General features: G+C 42.0%; 1 protein-coding gene across 1 annotated transcript in view; it reads right to left on the bottom strand.

Annotated features, from left to right (window-relative positions):
* Positions 1–13,364, bottom strand: part of LOC103462898 (uncharacterized) — a 51,486-nt gene extending 38,122 nt beyond the window's left edge. Inside the window, exon 1 of the mRNA XM_008405938.2 lies at positions 10,430–13,364. Within this exon, the coding sequence (XP_008404160.1) occupies positions 10,430–12,940 (2,511 nt within the window). The 5' untranslated portion in view covers positions 12,941–13,364. The remainder of the gene's footprint in view (positions 1–10,429) is intronic.
* Positions 13,365–26,462: the final 13,098 nt, after the last annotated feature.

Below are 26,462 nucleotides of genomic sequence, written 5' to 3' on the forward strand. Positions count from 1 at the left end.
CACACACACACACACACGCACGCCGAACTATGCGTCAGCCTGGAGCCAGGGCCTGCCATGGGGCTCACGCCACCAGGAGAGGGCCAGCAACATGTGGCCCCACTAATACCACAGGGGGAGATGAAGATGAGGAGCAAGATGAGAGGAGAGCGGGATAAAAAGGGGGGAGGGGGGAGTGGGAAAAGGAGAAGAAAGTGATGTGGTGGGGGAGACAAGGAGAGAGGTGACACAGCTGGGAAGATAAGAAAGAATGAAAAAGTGGAGAGAAAGAGAAGAAGACCTCTGACACTTCTGCTGGAGCCAAGTGCTATTTTTACAACCCCCTGGAGACGAGAGGAATATAAAAACATCGAGGACCCCTCTGTGCCCATGGACTCTCATAACAACTTAATCATTTTATGCTCCGGATCAGGGGTCCTCAACTCCAGACCCGAAGGGCTGGCGTACGGCAGCGTTCAGATGCGTCTCCGCCTCGACGCACCTGAGTCAAATAATGAGGTCATTAGCAGGACTCTGGAGAACTTGGCTGCACACCGAGGAGGTAAATCAGCCATTTGACTCGGGTATGTTGGACACATCTAAAAGCGTCTCCCTATGGGCCTGGATTTAAGGACCCCTGCTCTAGATTTCTATCATTTAGACAGTCGTTTGATGTTACACCGTGAAGCTACTTCTACAATACAGAAATGTTTTGAGATCGCTCAGGCCATTCAAACCTACACTAGAGTCTTCACGTTAACCGTAGCTAACACATTGTACACAACCCAAGTCTATGTCGGGAAATGGCTCTGACTGAGCTCGCTAGCAAGCCTCGTAGCATCGGACGCGGCAACGTCTGCTTTCAATAAGTTGTAAACATCAGCAGCCATGGTGAATGACCAGCTGAAATCTATATTAATAACATGTCAGCGCAGCAGATGGCACACTTGAAAGGGATAGGATGGAAAAAGCACAGAATAAGTTATGAGTAATGGAATCCATGGGATCTATCTGCAGCACATAAACTGTATCAGTTTATTTGTGACTCATGGCATGGTCATGTCTCTGTACCCTTGGAAACTATTTCAAAAGTCTCATTGTCCCTGTATGTGTTCAGAGGTTAGTCACCCAGGCCATAATACCGAGGAAACAGGATCGACATTACCAAAAGACAAATGTTAAAAACCCTGGCAATACCTCCTCAAAGTCTAAGCCAGTCACTCCAATTTGGATGTTTTGTGTATTAGTGCAAAGCCCACATAATGCTAAATGAGTCAGAGTAACTATATCGTCTGCATTCTTCCAGAGTCATCAGAGTCTCCAGTGTCATGTGAGGGTCCGTACAAAGCTAAGCTCCCTTCTGTCTCAGTCCTCCCAGCTGTCCTGGGGCTGGCAGGACAAGCTGAGTATGCGAKAGACCAGGTGGCGAGGGGGGCGGCTGAGGGTGTGCGGAGGTCAGGGCCAATGCTTGGGGATGATTACAGACAGAGGAAGAAATCCAAGAAGGGAACGTCTTCTTCTGCCAAAATAAGCTCCCGGAAGATCATCCGCATTGCTCATCTCCTGCTCCTCTTTGGTTGGAGGACAGAAAGAGGTGAAGAGATCAGGCAAATGGTTGGTGAGAGCTGGTGGTTTTGCTGTATATTTAGTCTTTGGCCTCCAGTTGGACTGATACCAGAGTCGGGGAGAGCAGAGGCAAGTACAGGAGGGCAGGAACACGACACAACAGCAAAGCGCAATGAAGTAAATAATGTGTTAAAGTAGCTAAAGACCGAAAACCCACATTCACGAAAACCTGCAGCCACATTTGGGGGAGGGGCTACAAAGAGCAGGACTAATGAAAAGCGCTTAATCGCAATGAAAAATGAAGCCAAGCGCAGAAATTACATGCTAAATGCCTGGTTAAGAAAATAGGTCTGCTGCTAGCTACTGTGCAGCTACATCCTCTGCTTGGGTCCAGATGCAGAACCACACATACTCACAGAGCACACACATGTGCAGCTGTGGCACAATGCAGCTGCGTTTCCCAGAGAGCGAGAGAGAGAGAGAGAGAGAGACAGAGAGAGAGAGAGCAGACACCTGCCAGTGCTCTAACCACCTGGCAGATACGCACGTGCAAAAAAAACAAAAAAAACATACTCATGCACAGCACACACATGCATGCATGCAGCTGTTCTTAATGACAATAATAGCAGAGGTTATACTGTTTTTATGTATGTGTATTTGAGTGCAAGTCTGCAAATATGCATGTACAGGACAATGTGTAAAGTGTGCGTTAAGGCCAGATGGCAGCTGGCAGGGGGAAGGCTGAGCTGTTGTTGTATTACCTTCTGTTCTCTATAATTGCCACAGTGAACCTGGGTTTACTACTGTTGAGTAAAGAGTACAGGAAAGTACAGAAGCAGCTTTTACATCATAACCATGCTATGATATTACCGCATTATGCCTCAGTGCACGATGGCAGTGTAATGGTATAATGCAGGACAGACCTACAGCATGGGAATTGTGCATATATGGGGAAAAAGTAGAACATAAGCCTCTGCACAGGCTTGAAAAATGCTTCTAAAAGCTTTTTTTTTTTTTTTTTTTTTGCTTAGAATAAAATGAAATAACTAAAAATCATTCATATATTCTGTATCACCATGTCTGTCTGGATCAGTAAATTCCTTAGAAATGCTCTTGTCCATTTTTCCCAATGATTATATGAGGAAAAGATGAGGAAAAGAGAAGTGAAGCACACACGATAGATTAGGAGAGAAAAGTGGAGTCGATGTGTGGAGGAAGATGTCAGGAGTTATCACATGGATGACCAAAGATGATGTGACAGGAACTGTCATCACCTTACTAGTGTAACATTTGTTAATAGCTAAAAAGATTCAAGCATTTAATGACTGAATACTCATCCACAACTCACAATGCCCAGAAAAAGCATATTGTATTACCAAAGTGGTATAAAAATGGTAGGTGGTTTTCAATCTTTAAAAAAGAAAGAAAAGAAACACCTTTGGCTGCTCTGAAATATACGAGTCTTTTTTTACAGTTTGCCTCGCCACCATCTTTGTGCATTTACTAAGAAGACTGAAAGAACTGAACAAAGTTTCCCATTTGTATTTTGGTTAGTACTCTTAAACAAAATTAATATTAACCAAATTAATATTATTTAATCTAAACTACTGCTGGGTTTTTTTTCCATCATATTTTCCACCTCCACCTTTTTCTCTCTCCCTCCTTGTTTTTCCTCTCTGTTCATTTCATCTTCCCACCAGGTGAGATCAACTCCAAATTGTGCAAAGTGCGCAGGTTCTATGCTAAGCTTCACCTCTAGGCTAACTTCTTTGAGTTTTCCAACAAACAAGATCTCCAGCCTTCTTGAGTGCAATCTTCAGTTTGTTCCAAAGTTCAAATTGCAGAAACTCATCGTTCTTCTATGCAACCCAAACGGTTCGACTCACTGCACAGCAACTTCTTCCACTTTGCAGTGTCCCTGCAGGGCTTTTAACAAACATAAAATGTGACTTATGACTTTCTTTTTGCTAATAAAGATCAGATTCAGAGTGTAAATAGCTCTCTGTTGCCTCTTAGGTTTACTCACTCTGTTCCCAGTCTGTCAGTTTAAATAGACAAACACGTCTTGGTAGCTTTGCAGTTATTCTACGTGGTGATAGTTTGATAAGTGCTTCAAGAAATGTTCAAAGCTTGGTGTACTCTTATTTACCCACACTCTGCTTTGAGCATTTATACCACTTTATCTCTGATTATAATGCTCTGAACAGCTGGAGATGAAATTATACAAATATTGAACCTATTTACTAATTACATAGTTCTGGAGTTAGTTGCACTACAGTTCATTTAGGAGTTACATAAATATGAACATGTGTAAATTGTCTTTTTGTTCACTTCATAATTATGCATGCTTTGTCTTGATCTATCACATAAAATCCAATAAAATATAAGTTTGTGGTTATAATGTGAACAAGTGCAAGGGGTTTCAATACTTTTGCAGTACAAACAAATCTCTACAAACTCCTTTATGTTTGTCTAACGTTGCGTAATACTGGCAGATTTCAGTTTTCCTCCGTCCACCTTTATGTTCAGTGTTAATTTGTAACTTCCGTTCATATTTTTGTTTTTTATTTTAAAGGTTTTTATCGGCTCTGCTGGCCTTTATTTGAGAGTGGTCAGACAGGAAAGTGGGTAATGAGAGAGGGACAGACATGTGGCAAAGGTTATCGGGTCAAGACTCAAACCTGCGATGGCCACATTGGGGACTGCCCATACATGTCCACAGAAGCACCTGAGCATTACCATTTTTAATCAGCCTTAGCCCGGCCATTGCCTCCTTTTATATTCTGCTTGATTAAAATCTCGTTCAGACAGTCTGGGCTTTTTCCCATTTAAAAGTTTGAAAGTTTACCTCTTGTAGATTTCTACCGGGCCAATCTGGACAGAAAGCGTTGTGAGCAATGACCACAATTTTCTGTGCTGTTTTATTATTGTAGTCTGCTTGTAGTTTTAGCAGTGGCAGTGGAGGAGGTGAACGAATTTCCAAATATTAAATTAATATTAATATTAAATTAACATTAACAGTCGCTTCGTTCAGCTCGGCTCTTCCTTCTTTTCAGTGGAGGCTGGTTGCTCGCARCATACAAGCAATTTCTGGCMTTCAACTGGCGCATTWCATAYCTCATGGGCAACTGGGTAAAATTTTAAACCTCAATAAAGTTCACGCCTCCAGGAAGAAATTGTTTCTSAACAGCCAAGAGCCCAAACCCTCTGCTTGAAGTAAATAGCGTAGAACAAGGGGGCAGGTTTTTACCAAGTTAACTCCACCAGGTTCCWCATCCAAAGCGAGGAACAACCGAGACATTCAACAACGTGGGCCAGAACTGGCAACCCGCTGGTTTTTGAGCGATCTGTCATCGAGAACAGAGCAGCAGTGAAGTCGATCCCATGAAGAAGATAGACTTGATGGGATTTTATGAAGTTTATCATAAAACTTCACACTGAATTTGGAACATAATAAGGCACTGCAATTGCTCTTTGGTTGAGGATCTGGTGCTGGGTTCAGACGATTCTGAAACACTGAACTCACCCTCCCCTCTCAGACTACAATTGAAGATCAGAATTTACAACTCGGCCATAAAACTCCTTTGTTTAGGCTCCAGGGAGACTGACCAATTATCAAAAATAATTATGATTTATTGTCTCTGAAATGTTTGTAATAAAATTAAATTGTTATCCAATCAGTGCATTACAAAAACAAACAATAAAAGCATATGAAAACATATACAACACAAACAGCTTTTTTTTTTTCACAGATCTTATGCCATGTATTGTCAGTTTTAACTGTGAAAACTGCTGTGGGAAAAAACTGTTCCTTTGTCTATTTATCTTTGTTTTTATTATTCTGTACCATCTACTTGATTGGAGGAATTCAAACAGTGAGTATCCAGGGTAAGAAATGTCCTTTGTTATGTGTTTTGCTTTCTTGGGGAACTGTGAAAATGCAGCTCCTGCAGTGTGATCTAACTATTGATAAATGTTGGACCTTTAAGTAGGCAAATAAAAGACAATAACTTCCATTTAATACGTAGCAGCAGAGTAAATTTAGTGTAGTGTCTTTGTTTTTCTTTTCCCAATTAAATAATCAGTGTTCATTGTAAATACTGAGTAATACAGTCTGACAAATCTGACAAATATAGCAGAGAGAAAATAGCAATGAGTCATTCTACAGGTTTATTTCGATAGATTGTAACACAAAAATGTTAATAAAAACTAATATAGTTTAATATAGCTTAATCAAGTTGTACTATGAAACAACATGATTATGAAACAACACTGTAACAATCAGAAATTTAAAAAAATATAACCACGTGGCACTTTGCTTTACATCTACAACCAGCGCAAACACAGACAGGCAGGCACAGAGACCTGAATGACATTTTATCTTTATATATTACAAATGCTCCCTGTATGTGACATAACACCGGAGCAGTTATTACAAGTCCAAGAGTGTAATAGGAGTGTAAAAATCATTTTTCTCTGCAACAGCAGATGATTTCATATCCATTTAACCTTTATTTAAAGAGGTTGCAAAACCAATTGATCATAAAATTCTCATTTTCTGAAACAAAATCTCATGACGAAGGACAATCTGTTTTCGTCTGTTTATGGACCAAATTTGTCCAAAAACCCCAACTTCCTCAGTCAATGTCAGATGTATTTTCCTTTCAAAATTAAAACCTTTTGCTCAAATAAAATGAAACACAGTCTTACCCTGGCAGCTCTCTCACAGATCATTCACCACTATACACTTTGTCAATTTGCACCAACAAGCAAAGGATGGCAGAAAAGTTGATCACTCTCTCTCTCTCCTAAATATTTACCAACATCAGCTGCCTGCCAGGAAGTGTTCATTTAGTGACAATGAAGACCTTATTTCTTTTGTGTTTAGTCGCATTTTAACTTCACTGTAAACGTCTTGGAAAGATTGCAATTTAAGCTTCAGTCGAGAGCGAAACAACAGTAAATACTGAAAAAAAAGACAAAGATACCACATTGCACTGGAACAAACTATTGATTGGTGCTGTGCAACAATCAATAGTCAATCCTGGACAGATTGCTCTTAGGACTAATTTAAGAATTATCTTTGCGTGAAATGCAACTTCAGTTAAAACATAAACCCTGAAGGGCATTTTTTTGGAGCAGAACCGAAGGTTTCATCTAGTTTAAAGAGAGTTGTGCTAGTACTATGACCAGCATTATCACAGGTAGCCTGGTATACAGGGAGGTAGCTAAACCACCAGGCTCAGATATGACAGAAAAGACAAGAAAAGCCAGAACACCTCAGTCTCATCTGCTCCGTGAATGATCTGACCTCTCCATTGAGACGTGGTCAGGAATGCGGCGCAGAGTCAGACTAGCGGGAAGAGAGCGATTAAGGCTTTGAGAGCTAATCAAAACCCACCTTCAACAGCTTTCACATTAAACCCCTTTAAATCCCAGAGAATTCCCACTGAAACGCGAGGCCGTCTGTCAGACCGCGGCGCTGAGAGCGGAGCACAGCTGCTGCAACTTTATACGTTACACACGATACAAACAGCTTTTATGAAACGCACTCACACGTGAACATCATATTCATAGCCACAACACCTTTGAATGTCCTTTCTGATACTCCATGCTGTGTTATTGGTTATTGGATTTTTTTATTTAATGATTAATTGATGAAATTAAAAAATCCTCTCTTTTATTTTCTTCAAGCTGCAGTTTGAAGCCAATTAACCCCACAGATCTTTTTTTTTCTCCTACTACTTTTCTTTTTTCCATCTTTAAATAATTAATCCTGGCAGCTTTTTGTCTCTCTTTCTGACATCACATCTAAATTTTTTTTTGTTTGTATTTTTTTATTTCGCTTCTCCTGCCGTTCTGGCAGCATCGTAAGGGGATCAACGTGTTTTTTGGGAAATGATAAAATGCATTCTTTAAACGATGAAGACTAAATATGAGTCATCCACATCAATCACACATGCTGAGAACAAATATATCATTATATCACAATATCATTGTAATATACAAAAATAAACATTTTCCTTTCAAGTGCAAAACCTGCTTACAATATGGTATTTCAGCCAGTCAGAAATTAAAATCCTGGACAGTTTGCTCTTAGGACTAATTTAAGAATCATCTTTGAATATTAAACAAATAATATATTTTATTCCTTTAAAATGTTTAATTCAACAGAGCAGCATGCATCTGCTCTGTTGATGTTTATCCTATTAGAAATATTTATATGCATTATTGATTTTTGAATGAAACAATTAAAGTAAACTTAAAAGAGTCTAGAGTTGGTAGCATGGCAGATGAAGACACCATTCATGTTTTATAGTTTGTCTATTTAAAAGTGGGATGTGGTGACATCAAGTAACACTAGTTTCACATTGCAGTCAAGGAAAGGAATGAAAGTAATCCAAACAATCGAGGGGTGAACCAAATTATCGGTCAGCCGATTTATTGGTGCAGATTTCCTTCATTTTGGGAGATCGGTGATCGGCCGATTTTTACATGTGAAGCCGACTGATCCTATCCACCAATCTTATCTACCTCGGCAAAGGTCAGAAAATCAACCACTGTCCTTTGTTCTCCCGTCAGAGAGGTTTGACTGACAGACCAGCCCACCAGGTCATGTCTGCACGTTTACTGTTAACAATACTAACCCCACTTTTGCCAATTCAGCAACTTTCTTGCTATATCGAGCAACAACAAAAAAATGGTATYGGCCAAAATCGGAATCGGTTCGATTTTTGTTTTTTTAAATATTGGTAATCAGCGATCGGACAGAAACTGCAATCGGTGCACACCTAAAATAGTCCCTAATTAAGTAACAATTTTCTGTATTCTGAGTAGTGTTTTGACTTATTATTGCTTTAACACATTTACACCTAAATCATTTATTTTACTATTAGAACTTATATCCAAGTCTCATTACAGAACAGTTACAATACACATTTATGGACGCTTTAGTGTTTGCTTTTGCTATTTTAACATTTAACACCTTAAAAAATGTTTTGCTTACAGAATTCTAAGAAAACCAAACATAATTTTCAGCTGAACGTGAAATGATGATATTTTTTAACATACTAAATTAACATAGAGCAGGAAAACAAATGATAAACTGATGGTTGTGTCAGTAGCTGTTACTTTCTGTGCTACTCTTTGGATTTGATAAGAACAATTAGGAAATATGATCCACCGTCTTCGAATCTTTCATTTATTCTGAGACCACATCAACCTAACTACAAGCCTCAATCAAAGATTGAATGTGTCTTTCTTTAATAGCGTCCACCTTCATATTTTTCAAAGTTAGTTCTTACGAATCTCTCGGTAAGGTACGACTCTGCAGCCGTTTGACATTTCGCCGTGCAGCTTTCAACTTGAACTCAACCGATCCAAACCAAACCCTGGATGTGCGCGCACAGGGCACTAAAGGGAACCAGATGGGAACTCCCCACTGACAGCTCAAACCCCAGCGATGACAGACCTTCTCCAGCCAAAAAGCATGGCACTAAAGAACGAAGCACCTGTTGCCCTGCGGCTATTTTGCAGCACCTCTTCCCAACACCACTGGCTCCTTTTTCAGCTATGAGGTCACCTGCTTATTCAGGCCAAACACGTCCAAAGCGGTCACTTAAGCCCCCCCAACATCGAAACCCCCCAACTATTATGATCCCCATAACCCTGGCAGAATGAATAACTAGTCCCATGATCATAGCAAAAACGTATAAGTGCAAAGTCTTAATTTGGGGTGCAATAAAAATGACGGCCTGTCCAACACTTATTTAAGGAGCAGAAGGAGAACTAAGTGGACAGCTCCACACAGAAGAGTGTGAGTCTGTGAAAGCAGAGGCTGCTCTGCGTGAATGGCGTCCACAGATGTTCTTCACATGTCCGGCATGGTTAGACAGTCAGTGTTTGTTTGCATGAGAGATCTGTTCATAGGAGCAGCTGGCTGTCTAAACACTCCTCATCTCTTCATTTACACATCACCCATCCCTGACTGCCCAGAAGGTGTGCTCAACAAAGACCCACACACTCTTCAGCTTTGTAAATCATCTGCTGAGGAAAAAAAAAAAATCAGGAATCTGTTTCGAGCTTTAATTTGTATATCTTTGAGGGAAGTTTAAAAAAAAAATGTAGAAAGAAAAAGAAAATCAAGTGAATGAATGATCTAACCTCGGAGGAAGTGTGTGCACGTACAGTTGAGTGAGCCAGCCCATCTGGAGGACTTATGAAAAAGGTTGTTTATAACTCACCAAAATGACTCTAGTTTGTCATTTAAATGAGGAAAATAAGAAAACAGCCCGAACAACTGCTGCGATGTAATGGCCTGTCGTCGAGCATGAGTTACTGCCAAACTTCTTTTGATATACACACACACACCGTGTCCACAATGTGGATGCGGTGCAAATCCAGCCATATTTCTGAAGGATTAACTTGACCTCAACCCTTTCACCTCCTTGCAAAGAGATTTTTCAACGTTGTCACAATAAATACAATAAAAGTTAGCTCTAAACTGCATTCCTCAAAAATGCTCCTCAGTGTGCTCAAACTAAAACAAACTGTTTAGCACCAGGTGACACATACTCAGTCATGCTTGTTAAAATAAACACATGAACGCAGCAAACACTGGACCGGCCATGGCCTCCGGATCCCCATAGTTTCCCTCTTTTGTTTATAGACGTGAGTTCTGATAAAAAAAAAATTATATATATATATACATATATATTTTAGTTTCCTTTTCTTTTCAGCAGGACAGAGACACACACAGGAGAATTACTCTTCTGTCCAGGAAAGAATAAAGTGTTGCACAGAGCAGTGAGCAGTTTTGATATTATATTGCTACTTTAAACCATAATTACACAACCCAGGAGGCACCACTTCGTTTTCTTCTTACCTTGTGTCTCTGTGTTGGGGAATCCAGTTCAGGCTCACTCTTCTCTCCAAGTGCGGCTCCATGTCCCGGCATGGCTCCATCCTGCTGCATGCTCTGTCCCACCTGCACCACCGCTTTGCAATCCATACACGAACCAATCACCAGCCTCCTGCCATCATCCACCAGAAGCATGCGAGGGCCGCGGGGCGCGTACAGGAACACAGGTAGCCTGGCCACAGTGACGGCGCACAGCCTGCCTTGCCTGTGCTGCTCCTGCCTGCAGAAGAAGCACACAAAGGCCTCACAGCTGTACTGCCGGGCCCACTGGGAGCTCGGCAGGTGAGAGTTGGCACCAGGTACGCCAGAGGTAGAAGGGCTGGAGGATTTCAGGGCCTTGCTCTCATGCTGTGCCCACTGAGAGTGCAGGTCGTGGTAGCAAAGCTTACAGGCGGACACGAGGCCTGTGGCATCGACTGGTTTAGCGCCTGGTGCGGGTGGGTAAACTGTGAGAAATGGGAAGAAGGGCTCCCTCTCCACAAAACGACTGGGGGGGTTGACATGCAGCTGGTACTCTGCACCTGCACTCAGCTCAGCTCCACACAGGTAGCACACCGACAGGGAGCTGCTGTGGCGAGAGACCACCCCCACCTGAGAGTGGACGGGGCCGGACCCATCGGCGGACAAGGAGGAATGGTACCGAACGAGAAAGGAGCTGACAGATGTGATGAGGTCTTCGCTGAGGCTCAGTCGATACGCGCTCCAGATATCCTGCAGAATAGAGTGGCACTGTGGGCAGCAGTGCACACGGCCGTTCTTCACCGTTTGAGCGTTGGGTGGGCAAGGCAACAAGCCAATGAAAGGAAAGTACATCACAGCACGGGACTTCCCTACGCCAGCTTTTGCATACACTACCCTCAAATCCCCTCTGCCCTCTTGACCACAGAGGAAACATGCTTCATGGGAGGGCTTTGGTTCAGGTGTGACCTCCAGGGAACCTGGAGTTCGTCTGTCAAGCATGTTGTGTTGGGATGGATGGAGACCGGAAGCACTGGAAGTTTGATTCAGGGGGACGACATAGAGGCGCTGAAGGACGGGCACATCGGCCAACTGAAAGCTCTCCCACTGCTGCATGAGAGAGGAGTGGCAACTGCCACAGACAATGGTTGTACCTGAGGGGCTGATGGGCACTGCACCCCGGGGAGCTGAGTGGAGCCACAGGAAGGGGAAGAAGGGCTCTCCCTGCGCCCTCTCCTGTTTTTGAACACTGATTTTGAAATGGGCCCCATGTCTGAGCCCAGAACCACAGATATAACAAACCCGTTCCTCTGGAGAGGAGCTTGCAGGGTGATGGGAGACCCTCCTGGCGGAAGGATCCGAGGCAGGTCTGAGCTGAGTCGTTGGCCCTGCTTTGGCACCACGAATGTCCCGCTCGTCGTCACTTGTGATGTTTATCTCGTCTTCTCCGGAGTTGTCAGAGTTGATCTCCCTCGCAACAGCCGAGTTGCATTTGGGGGCGACGGGGGACGCCGCGGCGCTGGAGTTGCTCTCGGCTCTCCCTCGATGCAGCAGAGATGGATGCCTGGACGGAGCGCAGCTGCTGTCGGCAACACGCTGTATCTGTCGCTGCTCCACATGTCTGACACTCTCCTCCTCCAACCAGAGCCTGTTGCGCATAATGACCCCGTTGTCTCGCACAGGTGTGTCAGTGAGAGAATTGCCACAGCACCGCTGAGGGACTCTCTCTTGGGGCTTCAGCGGAGCCTCTGATGACTGACTGACATTCATAATTTTAGCCCCGCGCCTTGCCGGCTGCACACTCTCAGCTTTAGGCAATTCCCGAGCGTCATAAACACCCACCGCGCAACGCACTGCCCGCTGTGAATCCGGGCTGCTTTTAATACTGATGACATTGTTTTTCCTGCTACTGTCTCTTGGGAACTTGACGGGCGCTCTCAGACACTTGTCCTTGCCCACTCTCTCCACCAGATCCATCTCCTGGTCTGAAAGGTTCTCGTTTTCAGAAAAAGATGAGAAATCAGACTCTGCGCCTCCGTCGTAGTTGTGGCTGCCCACGCTGATTCTCCTTTCCAGGTCGTAGGAGATGTTCCACTCTTGTGGGACCCGCCTGGAGTCGCACTGGTAGGGTCGCTTCAGCCAATACATGCGCTTCTCGATGGGCGTCCTGCTCCGCTCAAATGAGTTCCACTGCTCCGTCAGGAAGCAGTGGCACACGGCGCACACCAGCGCACAGCCATCCGGGCTGAGTTCACACGCACCCGGGGCTGGCTCTTGATTTTGGAGAAACGGGAAAAAAGGCGACCTCTCTTTCTGATATGTCACTTGCAGCCTTAACTCCTTCCCAGGTGTGACCCCGCTCCCGCATATAAAACAGTGAACAAGACCCCCCAATCCGTTCCGATCAGCCCTGGAAGTGCTGCGGGGCAATGCGCTGTCCTCACCGGGCATCGATGCAGCCATGAGCCGGTGTTTGCGAGAGAAGGGTGCCAGCTCCTGGTCGCGGGGAGAGTTCATTGTTGTTAAACCCCCGAGGCTAGGCTACATAGCAGAACGTCAACAAGTTAGGTCATAACTCCGTCTTGAACACTTGTCTCCGAGCATGCAGTAGTTTTTGTCCAACTTACAGAGTGATAAAACCCGCGGCAGTCCATTGAAACAAACAGCGTGCAGCAGCGAAGCCAGCAGTCCCGTTAAGCGTCGCTCTCACCCGCATGGACAAGGAGAAAATCCGTCAAAACTTCCATGTAACTGCACGACAGTCCTTATTTTTTAAAGTCCTTAGTCCACGTGTTTGTCCTGAACGTCCGCATGACAGAAGTTGAGATCACTTGTCGTATCCAGCAAAACTTTCCTGCCTGCGCTGTGAAACTTTGGCTGCAAGCTCACTCACACTGTACACAGCGCCATCCCCGATTCATGGGACCCGCTCAGACACCCCAAAGACAACCTCCACCCCCAGCCAGCCCCCCACTACTAGTTTAGATGCTAGATTTCCTGATTAGAATCACGCTGTCAAATAAAAACAACAGTGCATCACCTGCAGACAAAACTCTTGCAGCAATCATGAAACTCATTCAAGGAGTGATGAGCAAAAATAGTTGGAACACCGTGGCTCAGTAAAAAAGTACATATTACTTATCTAATCTATCTATCTATCTATCTATCTATCTATCTATCTATCTATCTATCTATCTATCTATCTATCTATCTATCTATCTATCTATCTATCTATCTATCNATCTATCTATCTATCTATCTATCTATCTATCTATCTATCTATCTATCTATCTATCTATCTATCTATCTATCTATCTATCTATCTATCTATCTATCGTTGTTAATGATATAATAAAATATATAAAAAATAATAATGTAATAAAAGGTTTATGTGATATTAATTAATAAATCCTTTAAGACTTTTTCCACATATTACATTTATGCTGCACATTTTAACTGAAAACAAAGCTGTTTAGAAGAAATACAAATACATAATTAAGTATTTATCTACTTAATTATGTATGTAGTGGTTTATAGTTCATAATTCGCAGTTCAGCACATCTGAACTATGAGCAACTTACTAACCAGTCTGTCTCACCTTTTTACTAGATTGTGGGTTATTGATAAGTAATTATCATTAGTTATTCCAAAGTACAACTGATTCTGAGTTATGATTCACTTAGAAAGAAGTTGAAAGAGGACACAAGTACACTCAGCTTCTCTGTTTAATGCTGAAATGTCATGTTCTTTTCTTAATTCACACAGTACAGGTCTAACAATGAACAATCGCTGCTTTTTTCAATACTGTTGTGCTCTGACAAACCTTGGAAATATGCCAGATTCTGACACATCAGAGATGCTGATGATTTTCACGTTTTTCTTGGGACTAGGTTCAGGTACGTTACAACTGAAATGGGTTTTTTTGTCTCATCTTCTACTAGTCACAGCTCATATATTTTGACTATGCAGTTATTCACTACAAGCCACTGTAATTAGACATAAGAGCTGTCATGGGTTTTATCTGAGGGTTGTGGTGGCATACTGCAGTTAAGTATTTGTTTTTAAGTTAAGTGTTTGTTTTTATACGTCAGGTGATTGACTGGGCCATTCTCACCATGCACAGCTCTACAACATATTCTCTTTGGTCAAGTATATATGAGATCTTTTGGGGGGTGCCTGATCATGGCTTGTTTATGGTGAAATTATGTTATTTTCACTCATATAACATAATTCATAAACTCATATAACATAAACTCATGGATTATTGCTCTAGTGCTGTTCACTGGACGGTGCAGAAGTTTAGAAAGTCATGTGTAAGATTGTCATTTGCATGGTTTTCAACAGTAAGATCTTTTGCAAAGGTTTTTTTTGTTGTTTGTTTTTTACAAATAGTCCAGCAGTTATTAAATTAGCTTATATTACTTTGCATATAGCTACAGCGATGCTTTCTAGATACTGACAGATTTTTGTACACTATTTTCTCAATGTGTTGTATACTTATTCCTTGTACTGTTACATTTCATTACACATAGTTACATTTCTAGGAGTAAATGTTATGCCATTGGAACTATTTCACATATATTTAGTAAGAAAAACATTGACATGTCCAACACTTATTTTACTAATTGTATGTTGGAAGCAGAGGGTAAAAATGTGTCTAATAAAGAGCCTGAGGTTTAAGGGAGCTGGTGTTCATTTTGCTTCTGGTGCAAAAAGAGATTAATTAAGGTAGAGTATTAGCATATCTGTAAAAATATATGCAGAAGTCAGCTTGCAGAGATAAAGGATACATTTTGAAACAAAAACTGGCATATATGAAAACTAAGACAAAAGATACAGGCAAAATTCACCAAAACTGTTTTCCTCCTGTCACCTTTGCAAATTGCTAATACAGATAATCACAAGCGGCTCTGATTTCACATTATACGACTACTAAAATTTGTGTATGCACTGTCCGAGGGTCTGGTTGTATTCATTACTGCAAGGTACTGCATGTGCTTGGTTTTTTCCCATGGCCATATGGGAGGCATTATTTTACAGTTACACCACAGGACTCCACACCTCACCACAGAGACCCCCTGAAAATTGGACTTGTCCGAGGAAATATTAAGAACAGACACTTTATCTTTTGCGCATATAAAATAACAGAATTGATCAAGCAGCAAAGGCTCACCAAAAAGCATAAGAACCTTTTATAACGTTCACAGAAATGGTGCTGTGGTGGCGCAGGGGTAAAGCACAACCCAAATATGGAGGCCTTAGTCCTCGATACGGCTGTCACAAGTTTGAGTCCAGGCCTGATGACCCTTGCCTCATGTCTTCCCTCTTTCTCATTACCTACTTTCCTGACTGACCACTCTCAAATAAAGGGCACTAGAGCCAATAAAATAAATAAATAAAAAAACGTTAAATAATATGCCCCTTGACTACCTTTGAAGCACTGCGCCGCATAGATTGGAACATGCTAAAGCTAAAATGCATGTGTCTGTTGAAGTTTTAATTTCAAAAAGCTAATTTTGAACTTTACCTTCCCACTGAGACCAGCATTGATAGGCAGATGTCTGTGGTTATTTTTAAAGAACAAACCGACAACTTTACAAAACCAATGATCAATTCCCATTTAATTAACTTGACGTTATTATCAATATCAAATATGACAACCAAATCCTGAACATGTGGTGTCACGCAGAGTTCATGGTTACCTAGATCCATATGAGAAGTGCTGGCACCACTGGGTACACATGCAACTGGTTTTCAGTATCAGCTGTGCCACACAGCAGTGTGTTTATGTGAACTTAATTCACCACATCTGCACTATGGTGTTGAGTTCAGCTTACACTTAAAGTCCCCTCATGCAGGAGTGTGAGACCAGGCTACGGTTCCCATGGCCTGTTTAAACATGGCTGGACAGCAACAAATTATAGCGATAATCATGAAGCTCCTCTACTCTTACTATTTGCCAAATGCCAATTTTTAAGATTCTTGAGATTCTGAATGTGCTATGTATTTGCAGCACATTTCTAAAAGTGTGCATTTACATTTGCAGTCTGAGGATAATGCCAACTGTTTTTTTTTTTTTAAGATAAGCACTTGGGCATACTAGGCTCCAATATGTGGCGGTAATGCACACCAATCAGTTGCTTGCCGAAACGCCAATAAGAAAAGAAGAAAGCATGCTGAGCTGGTTCCTGCGCTCGTCAGTGAAGGCTGTGATATAAAAAGAATAAAAAAATCTGTCGTCCCTTGGTTGTCTCTCCAGTAATGTAAAGGATTGTTCTTACCTTCAATGGAAGGGGTTGGTTGTCTGAAGGAACCATAGGTTTGTTTCTTAGCCTCCGTGCAAGAGACAATTCTCACCCTGTTAGGATCTTGGGTTGCTGAGTTGTTTTGGGGTTTGATTAATTGATTCTAGATTTATTCTGATTGATAGTTTCATAGTCTCTTTCTCTGATTCAATCAGTCTTGTTTCTGTTTTACTTTAGTTCAGTCCTTCAGTTTATTTTTATTTCTTGTCTCTAATCTAGATTGATTATAATTCTTAGGTCTAGTTATTCATGTTAGATTTATTTCCTAGTCCTCACCCCTATGCCATTTTCTCTCTCTCCCCTCTCACCTGCAACCTGTTTCTAATCAGCCATCGTTTGCTTGTCCAGTAGTCCACCTCGCTGGTTCCTCTTGTTTAATCCTGTTCAATTCTTTTACTTCCCTTTTGTTCCCAGTTCCTGTTAGTTTTTTGTTCTGCTCTGACTCTCTGTGGAATTTTTTGTTGGAAATTTTCTGATTTTTTTTAAATTCTTCATTAAATCCTCAAATCAACTCTTTGCCTCAGCCTGTCTACATTTGGGTCCACTCAACTAACGCATCATAACACACTCTGTGTTTTTGTGATGCTGCTTCAAATGCATAATGAGGTTGGTCTTATTATGCATTTGTGGCACTGGTTTTGCACTCGGTTAGCATTAAATATCTTTTTTGGTCTTTAATGAAAAGTGCTGGCGTTAAGCTGACATCGCCTCTACTCGAGTAGTGTCATCTATGACTGTTGACAAATTCTGTTGCTGTGATCGTGTCTGCGCTGCATGAGAGATACAAGCACTACTGAATAAAAATACTGGGTTTTCTATTATTCTATATGGATTGCTTCTATTTAGATGCAGAACGATAAAATCCCATACCGTTTCTTTTTTTGGCTGGTATCAGGACACCCTTAGTTTTGTGTAAAATGTATTATGTCACAAAATAAACCCAAGACTCCTTAAACACCGTCATTACACTATCTTACACCGTCTGCCATATTCTCTCTTGGTGAGCTTTTCAAAACTGTTGTGTAAAAAGGGGGGAGGTTACATTGTTCCTAACATGATGCCAACGATCCAGCCAAGACCCGGTAAAGACTGCTCAGCTTAAAGACTTTTTGTCTTTAAGCTGCAGCACAGTTGTCATAGTGTGAATGTTGATAGAATACAGTATTTACTGTAGTTCCCAAGTAGTTATTTCTTTGAAGCATACTCCCCCAAGTCAAACATCAGAGCAGCATTCACTGTTTCTAGCATTGAGTTGGCATGTTCTACCCAACCGAGGCAACTTGATGATGCAAAGCCTGACTGACAGCCCTGACTTGTCTGTGACCTTTTGCTACACCATTCTTTACTACTTCCTTCCTTTTTCTGTCATGTTTTTTTCCTCTGATGTCCTTCTTTATTGATTTGCCTTTATTCTATCCCAATGTGCGCCCCACTCTCATTTTAATTGGTTATTAGCTTGCTAATACCTTCATTTTCTGTGCACATGGCAATAACGTACGTATATGGTCCATAGTAAACAAAAACAGACAGAACAGCAACAAAAAGCAATAAAAATAAAACGATCATCCATTATCATTTGAACTAAGGCGCCAGTGATTCCACAAACCAGAGAAGAATCTAACTTAGCTATGAACAGGGTTGGTCAAAGTGGGTATGATTGTGTTTATTAACCTAAACATTCTCTGAACATAAGGTTTCAAACCCCAGCAGTACAAGCTGGTACACTGGCATTTACAAACATCTGACTGGTACTCCTCCATTGTGGCATCTTACGCAGCCCTCATGTCATCATTGTGCACGACCTGAAGTTCATCCATGCTGCTTTTTCTGTAATGCTGCCACAGGTGGGCAGTATACACTGGAGTACAATATCCTATGAAGAGTACACTTGGAGAATTTCTGAAGAAGCATGTTAGCTTGCACATATTTCACACGATGCTGCTTGTAAATGTCTCTATCATCTGACAGGTCAGCAGTGATGTAACTTCCCAAATACTTTGCCTCATCACTGACTTGGAGGATCCTGCCAGACAGAGCAAAGTCAGGGAAAGATAATTTAGTGTTGTCGTTATTCTTGACAATCATGATGTAAAATTGAAATTTAAAACAAACAAAAAAAACTATCCATTCTTAAATTCAGTCTTTATTTTTGTTTTGTTTGTGTACAGTGAAGACTAGGAGCACTTTGCAATGTCAAAAAGCATGTACTGTAATATTGGTTCCTGTATGGACACTATCTGCTAAACTTTCTGGCAGCATCGCTGCTGTAAAACAGGCCTAACTTTCATGTCCCTGGTGGATCAAAACTAAGATCATTACTTTACTCTGATTTGGTTGCAAATGCTTTAGGACCCCAGCAACCAACAGTGGGACTATTATAAAAAATAATAATAATAACATTTGTGTAGCTTCCCAAACAAAAGCTTGAGGCTGCTTTGTGGCTTTAGGTATGAAAATTGTCATAATTGATGGAGCCATCGTTTCTGTTGTCTGTTAATAATAATAATAATAAGAAGAATGTTTAGCCATCAGTTTGGGACAATGTTGACGTCGTTATTTCTAAAATAAAGTTTTTGAGTCGTCCAGTCAAAGTCTAAACTACAGCAAAGTAGTTTGTTTTAGGGGCAAATCACCCGTAGAGAGATATTTTCTTTGAGTAACTAATTTACATTTTAATTGAATTTCTTATATTTGTCTTTCAATAATCAAAAACTCATGGAAATATTCCATGCAAGATTTGGTACTTCTGTTGCTGCGCATAAGCCAGCAAAACGTCAACAAGCTCATGGGTTGAACATTTTTCCTGTAACAAGTAGTTCCACTGCTCCTGGTTATCACCAGATCAGGAACCAAGAACTAACGTCATTAAAGAACCTGAATTTAAAGTTACCACTAAGAACCATCTACCTTAAAACCTTTTACTTGTTTGTATTTCTCTTGACAATGGCCCTGAAACCAAAGACCTTCTAAAGATGAAGGTGTAAAAGTTGATTCTCTGCCATTTCTTTTTATTATTGTTTTTGATTTTCAAGAGACCATCTGTTTACATGTAAGAACGTCACAAACACAATTCACCTAAACTGTCGTGGGTTACAAGAATAAGGCGGATGGGGTGTGAAAGCGAAATATAATTTTGATGCCAAAAATAACGGCAATGTTTAGCTGCCAGCAACAGTTTAGCATCCTGCCATGGAGGAAGTCGGGGTGTAGATGCCATGAAACGGTGAGGTAGCAAAGGAGGGAATCCGCTCAGAGAAACAGCAGTTCGGTTGCTGTAAAAGAGAGCAGGGAGTAGGTTCCCAATTACCAAAACTTTCAAGCAAAGTTTACAACTAGATTGAAAAAGGAGGCATCTCGAAATTCTATGCCAGAACGAAAAAAAAAAAAAAAAAGTGTTGCCAAGTAATTTTATCTGCAAATGAAGCATGTTGTGCTCACACAAGAGGGAGAGAGTTCATGTAACATCTGGAGGAAAGCCTGGACTCTTTGTTATTTATTTATTCCTTTATTTCTGCAGGATCTCTTCACTCTCTCCAAGGTCAGAGGTGCAGCTAAGGAATGTGTTTCCTCTGTACAAGAAAAAAAAAGAAACCCATACAGTGTGGGTATGCCATTGCTCAAACCATTTGTTAGTTCAGCCTGGGTTATCTAACTCGGACAGAAGCTAATGAGGAAGAAGCTAAATAAGTCCTGGCTTCTAGTTCAATCCACCTTTTCTTCAGTCTTTGTTTTGCTTTTTGTTGTTTGGTTACGTGTCGTTGAGCCTTGTGACGTTGCATCTTGCTTCTTTGTCCATGTGGACGCAAAATCAATGCAAACTCAAAACAGAGAGAGCTGTAGATCAAAGCAGATCAAAAATAGTCATGTGATATCACCACATGACTTCTGGGTCAGGAAGCATCTACTTTCCCGTGCAGTGAACCCAGTCACAGCTGTGGTTGATCTTTCCCCTCTTTCCCACAGAAGGCATAGCCCGGCTGGAGCCTGTTGATATGTGTGTATGCGTTTGAATGTCTGTGTTTGTCCTCATTGACACAAGGACGACCTGAACCACTTTCACCTGTACTTGTCAGTCAGCCCGTAAGTCAGGAGGTCCCTCCCAGGCCCAAGGCCCCCAAACCCCTCCCGGTGGAGGCTTTTTTTTTTTTTTTTTTTTAAAGTCATGACATTCTGATCTGAGCATTCCTTCCTTGCCAGGTCACCGAGACCCAGATGAGGAAGACTGAAGAAGGAGGAAGGACGGTGCGAAAGCTTGGACCGAGGACAGAAGGTAACAAGGAGAACCAAAAGCAGCGTGGAAGAGGTAAAAGATTCACGTGGAGCACCTGCTCACTGGGTTCGGATGGCAGCGTTGGCGAGACGCACTTAAAACGCTTCTCTCGGCCTTGTGAAACCTAGACGCGCCGTCGGTTTTGATTAATGACGAGAAGGAAAGCGCACACTCAAAACACCGGGGAAGGTTTTGGAGCGCGTGGAATCCCTCCTTCCCTCCCTCCTCCCTTCCTCTGGCACATCCCCATCATTCAGCTGGGCAGCAGCAGCAGCTAATAACCAACAAATAATGACAAGGATGAAAACACAGGACATCAGGGGCAAGAGGGAAGGCCAGCCGAGTCCGGGGATGGTGCTGCTCGTAAAGAGACGCCTGGAATAATGGGAAAGGAATGCCGTGCAACGACTCCCACGGGACCGGGTCCAGCCGAAGGCCCTCTGGCTCGCCGACAACAAACGGGAACGCTTGAGGAGAGCAGGGTGCACACATAAGGGCTTTAACAGCACATCCCAACCGCCCACCGCCCCCCCCTCACCCCCCTCAAAACACACACATTCACAGATCCACTCTCTTGCCCCCCCTCCTCCCCCTTCCTGTGCCGACCTACTGGAGTCGGCTGTTGTTGTTGGCTGCCTGCCGCTTTCGGAAGAAGCTCTCTCTCCACTCCATCTTTCTTTCTTTCATGCTGCAAGGGAATTGCTGATAAAATGTCATCTTCAGGGAGCTCTTATGGAAAAGTTATTGCCATCCACTTTTGCCTGTATTAAATAATCTTGCACCTTGTCTGCTCTCTACATCTTCAGATATATTCACTGTTCAGTAACGATCCCATGACGTCCTTATTTCCTCTGTCGCTCTCTGTGTGGCTTTGCGTTTTTTATTGGCAGACCAGTCACTTATTCTCTGCCCCAAAGGGGAGTGCTTACTGTCAACTCCTTACAACCATATTCATATGTACATTTTTTAACTTTCAAAAAGGAAACTGCTCTTTTCATGTTCCACCTTTGAACTCAATTATTCATGTGTGTGTGTGTGTGTGTGTGTGTGTGTGTGTGTGTGTGTGTGTGTGTGTGTGTGTGTGTGTGNGTGTGTGTGTGTGTGTGTGTGTGTGTGTGTGTGTGTGTGTCTTGAGCAGCATATATGAGCCAGATATAGAAAAACCGGTCACCTCTTTTTCATTTTGCTTCAGCGAGCAGAGGTGCTGTCTGATACATGAGGTGCCTGACACATGCACAGCTTGTATAAGGAGACTCTGATTCCACAAAACACGCACGCCCATGTGTATGTTGGGACACAGAATATCCTCTCATGGCTCACGTGGTTTCCTGGGGTGCGTAGGTTGCGCCAGGAGCCGTGTATAAGAGTCAGCAGTCGGACAAGTTGAAGGGGAGAGACGTTCGGTGAGGATGGAGGGAGGCTGGGGTCCTGATCTCAGGCCGGAGTCGCCTTCGGCTCCTTAAATCACAATCGGAATCTCCTGTGCCAAAAATGATCCCACTGCGAACCTTTTAATTTTCAGGAGATGCTCAAAAACACAGCGGGGAAACAGACATCCTCTTCAGAGAGTAAATTTCAATACTTAAAATGATAGAAAGTAGATATAAAATGTCTGCGTTTACGTTTTAGACGGTATATAATTCAGTGCAGTCGTAACTATATGAAATGAGGAAGAGAGATGATCCGGCTCAGTGAAAAATGTCTTTTTAAAACACTTTTGCGTTCACTCTTGCAACTTTATGTGAAGCATTCTCACAGTCAATTAACATATATGTGTGAATTGCATGATTTCTACAGCCATCATGTAGAGGCTTGGGATTTATAATCTATAACAATGAAGATAAAAACCACTATTATTTGTGACTGCAGTTTTTTTGTTTCTTTTTTTTTTTTTTGTCCAGCAAGAAAAGGACATGGGCAATAAACATAAACATAACAATCCCAATGTTAAACTTTTGCAAAGCACCAACATTTTTAACAAGTGACATTGTTTGTTGCAGAACAGTTCATTCTTTGGAACGATTTATATCAAATGCTGTTTATAAGCCCTGTGCTGGGTATGCAGCGCAACTTTGGCTACACAATAAAGCAATTTCTGATCAGTCATGTTGTCTCTTCCTTTCTGCTTTGCTTTTTGCTTTTCAAGCCAAACAAACAAACAAAAAAAACAAGGCGCAGAAAAGAAATCAAGACAGCAAATCTTTCTCTCTTCGCCCTCTAGTGCTTCTCCCTTTTTTCTGCCCTACTGTTCTCTACCATGACAACCTCTTTCACAATACTTTCTCTCCAGTCATTCTGGGACAAGGGCCAGCGTGGTGAGAGTGAGAGTCTCTTTATATTCCACTTTCTTTTACTAAGACAGCACATTTCCATCGCACTGAGAATGCAGTTTTAGTATTTATAGGTGTTCTCTTTTCATAGGACACCCTCTGTTGGCAGGTTCCCACCAAATGGAACCAACAATGTAGAAAAGCCTGGCCGTGGGAAAAGAGAGGAGAAAAAAAAAAAAAAAAAACGCGTTATTCTCTAGAGTTCATTCAAAATTATTTGAAGCCTGGAATTAATAATTCATTGTCTTTAAGTCTCAACTTTAAACAGCCACATGGCAGTTGGATATGGCATTTATTTTATTATGACTTACAGTTCCTTTAAATAGGTATTCAAACTTTGAACTTTTTCGCATCTTGCCACGTTACAGCTAAAAACTTTGTATTTTATCTTTAGAGAAACTAACACAAATTAGGACATAATTGAGAAGTTGAAGAAAAGGAATGAATGGTTTTTAAAAAAAATAAAATCAAAAATTTAAAWATGTATGCATTTTATTGAGCTCCCCTGAGTTTATACATCAGAGGAAGTTCTTGCTGAAAGTAAAGCCAAAAGTCTTTTTTTAAAAGAGTATTGGCTTTTGGCTTTCTTTCCCATTTGTACCTGTTCGCCTCATCTTGACTTGACTTTACTCAACTCCACTCGGTTTGGGTGTTGACGTGATTTGTATCTCCCTTTGTGTTTCCTCATCAACCACCAACCACAAAAACGTCTGTGCCTTGTTGTTGGACCACGGTGTCGATTTCAGTTTTGTCATTTTCCTTAAAGCTCTRAATATGCTCAGTCACCGGCGCTGTTGATTTTATCTGAGTGATCATCTGTTAAAGGAAACATAAGGAAGTGTGCGTATATACATGTTGGTGTGTCCCCCCCCCACCTCCCCGACGTGCTGAGCAGGTGGTCATAATGCGCTCTTTGAGCTGAAATGCAGGAAGAGACGGCGGCAGCTCACCGACACATTCCAGTGTGGCATACATTTAYGTYGAGGCAGAAYGAGGACGGAATGAAGCCACGGCCTCTTTATGTTCAGAGCTCACCTATGTACCGTATTCACATCTGTCCGCTGGTCCCCGTGAGCACGCATGATTGAGCACATGTGTGCTTCTCATGATGCCTCACCTCACCTCTCTCCCACAGCTTCCCAGCAGCTTCCAGAGGATGAAAGCGAGTGAAACCCCAGACTAGTGGGGCTCCACAGCCAATTACGACTGTTTATTTAGCCAGCCACGGCTGCCTAACAGAACAGGAGCACACAGCCAGCCACACAGCCCTGCAGGGGAAACCTCGCTTGTCTTGATTTTTCTCTTTTTCCACTCCTTTTAAACTCCACCGGCTTYAGCCTCCCTCTCTCCAGGTTTTTTTTTTTGTCTTTTTTTTTTTTATCTTTTTTTTTTCAGACATTCATTTTTCTTGCTTGAGAAAAACTTTAATGAAAAAAGGAGGGTAACTATCAACCACCATCTTCTCCCTCATCCATCACTGTGATCAGCCCTTTACAGTGTTTCCCCCATTGCCTTGTTCTTCATCTTTAACCCCACATCTGTCCTTTTCTTCCTCACTCAGCTACACTTTTTTTTTCCCCACCTCATCACATCAACACAAATGTCCTGTGATGGATTGGTTCACTGACTGATGCCCCAGGGGGGAGGGGGGGGGGTGTTAGCTGTGTGTGTGTGTGTGTGTGTGCAGCAGGATGTATATTTGGGGTGTGAAGTAGAGAGGCATTGAGCTCCATGCACAGAGATGGGGTGAAGCAGCAACACGATATTCATTCACAACACATTTGTCATGCTTAGGCTTGCTTCACGAGAGAAAGACGCATCTCTATTGGACCAACCACTTCAATGACGCCTCGTGGACTTTTAAACGTACTGTACATAATGCATCCTTGAACTAAGTGATCGTTTTACAGGAAGAGATGTTTGTCATGGAAAAAAATAGGAGAAAGGGGGAAAATGTCTTGGTTTCTTTGAGTAAAAAAAAAAAAAAAAAAGCAAACATTTAAAAGTGTACATACATGCAAATGTGAACATGCACACCTCATCTGAAACTTGTGCTTCAAGGAGAGGTGAATGTGTAAACGGATCTTTGTTGACCTTTGCACACGCCTGCAGAGCTTGACCTGTTGAATGGCCAAATAAGTACCCAACACACACACTTGGTAACCCAATCGCCGTGCTAGACAGGTACCACAGGGATAAATGGTGCTCCGACCCCTCGGCTGGCATTAGGCCACACTGAGAAAGTTCCTTCTAAGGTCACAGAACAGCCTGACGTGTCCAGGTAGAACGGCCACTTTTTGTGTCAATGCACATCAGAATAAATGAGCAAAGGTGAATTATCCACAGTTTGGGAGTTTAGCTGAGGTAGTTTAATAACAGAGCAGCACAGAGGAGGAATAAAGGTTTGTTCACTGACTCATTTCACATGGGTGCCTGCGGTTCGGCCCTGTCCTGACCACACTGCACTGCACGTGTGTTTGTTCCACAAACCTTCATTCAACAACACAGAGAACCAGAGAGCATAAAACACAAGATTTCATTTTAAAAGTATTTTGATAAGCGCCTTTGAAAATTGCTAAAAGAAAAGTTAAAGTAAATTTTTCATTTTATTGTACCTCTATGTAGAGTTTATGTGCTTAGTGTCATTGTATAACTGCACTTTTAAAGTATGAAAAAGATGAGGAATTGAATACTAGGACAGGGAAAAGTCTCGATGAAATTAAATTTAATTCATTTTAAAAACTGATTGATCAAAGTCAGATCTTTATGCTCTTAATGCTTGTCTTTCCTTTAGTCATCTACTGTTTTAGACTCCAATAATTCGATAAATAGAGCATTACAGACACACGTAAGTTGTTTCTTCTACCCTAGTTTGGAGCATCTCCATTGCAGTCTGTCCTTCACTATTGTGGGAATGTGAGCGCACAGAATCTGTGGTCCTGATGTTTGCAGCAACATTCAGTAATGGAGAACCTTGAGCTTGTGGTTTTGATGGAGGCAAATTCCCCCATTTATTCTATTTTGTCTTTTAGAAATTCATTGCTGGCCCAGGCGTCCATCCATCCATCCATTTTCTTACACCCTTGTTCCTTAGTGGGGCTGGGAGGGTTGCTGGTGCCTATCTCCAGCTAACG

The sequence above is a fragment of the Poecilia reticulata genome, linkage group LG3 (assembly GCF_000633615.1).
Source record: "Poecilia reticulata strain Guanapo linkage group LG3, Guppy_female_1.0+MT, whole genome shotgun sequence".
Taxonomy (NCBI): Eukaryota; Metazoa; Chordata; class Actinopteri; order Cyprinodontiformes; family Poeciliidae; genus Poecilia; species Poecilia reticulata.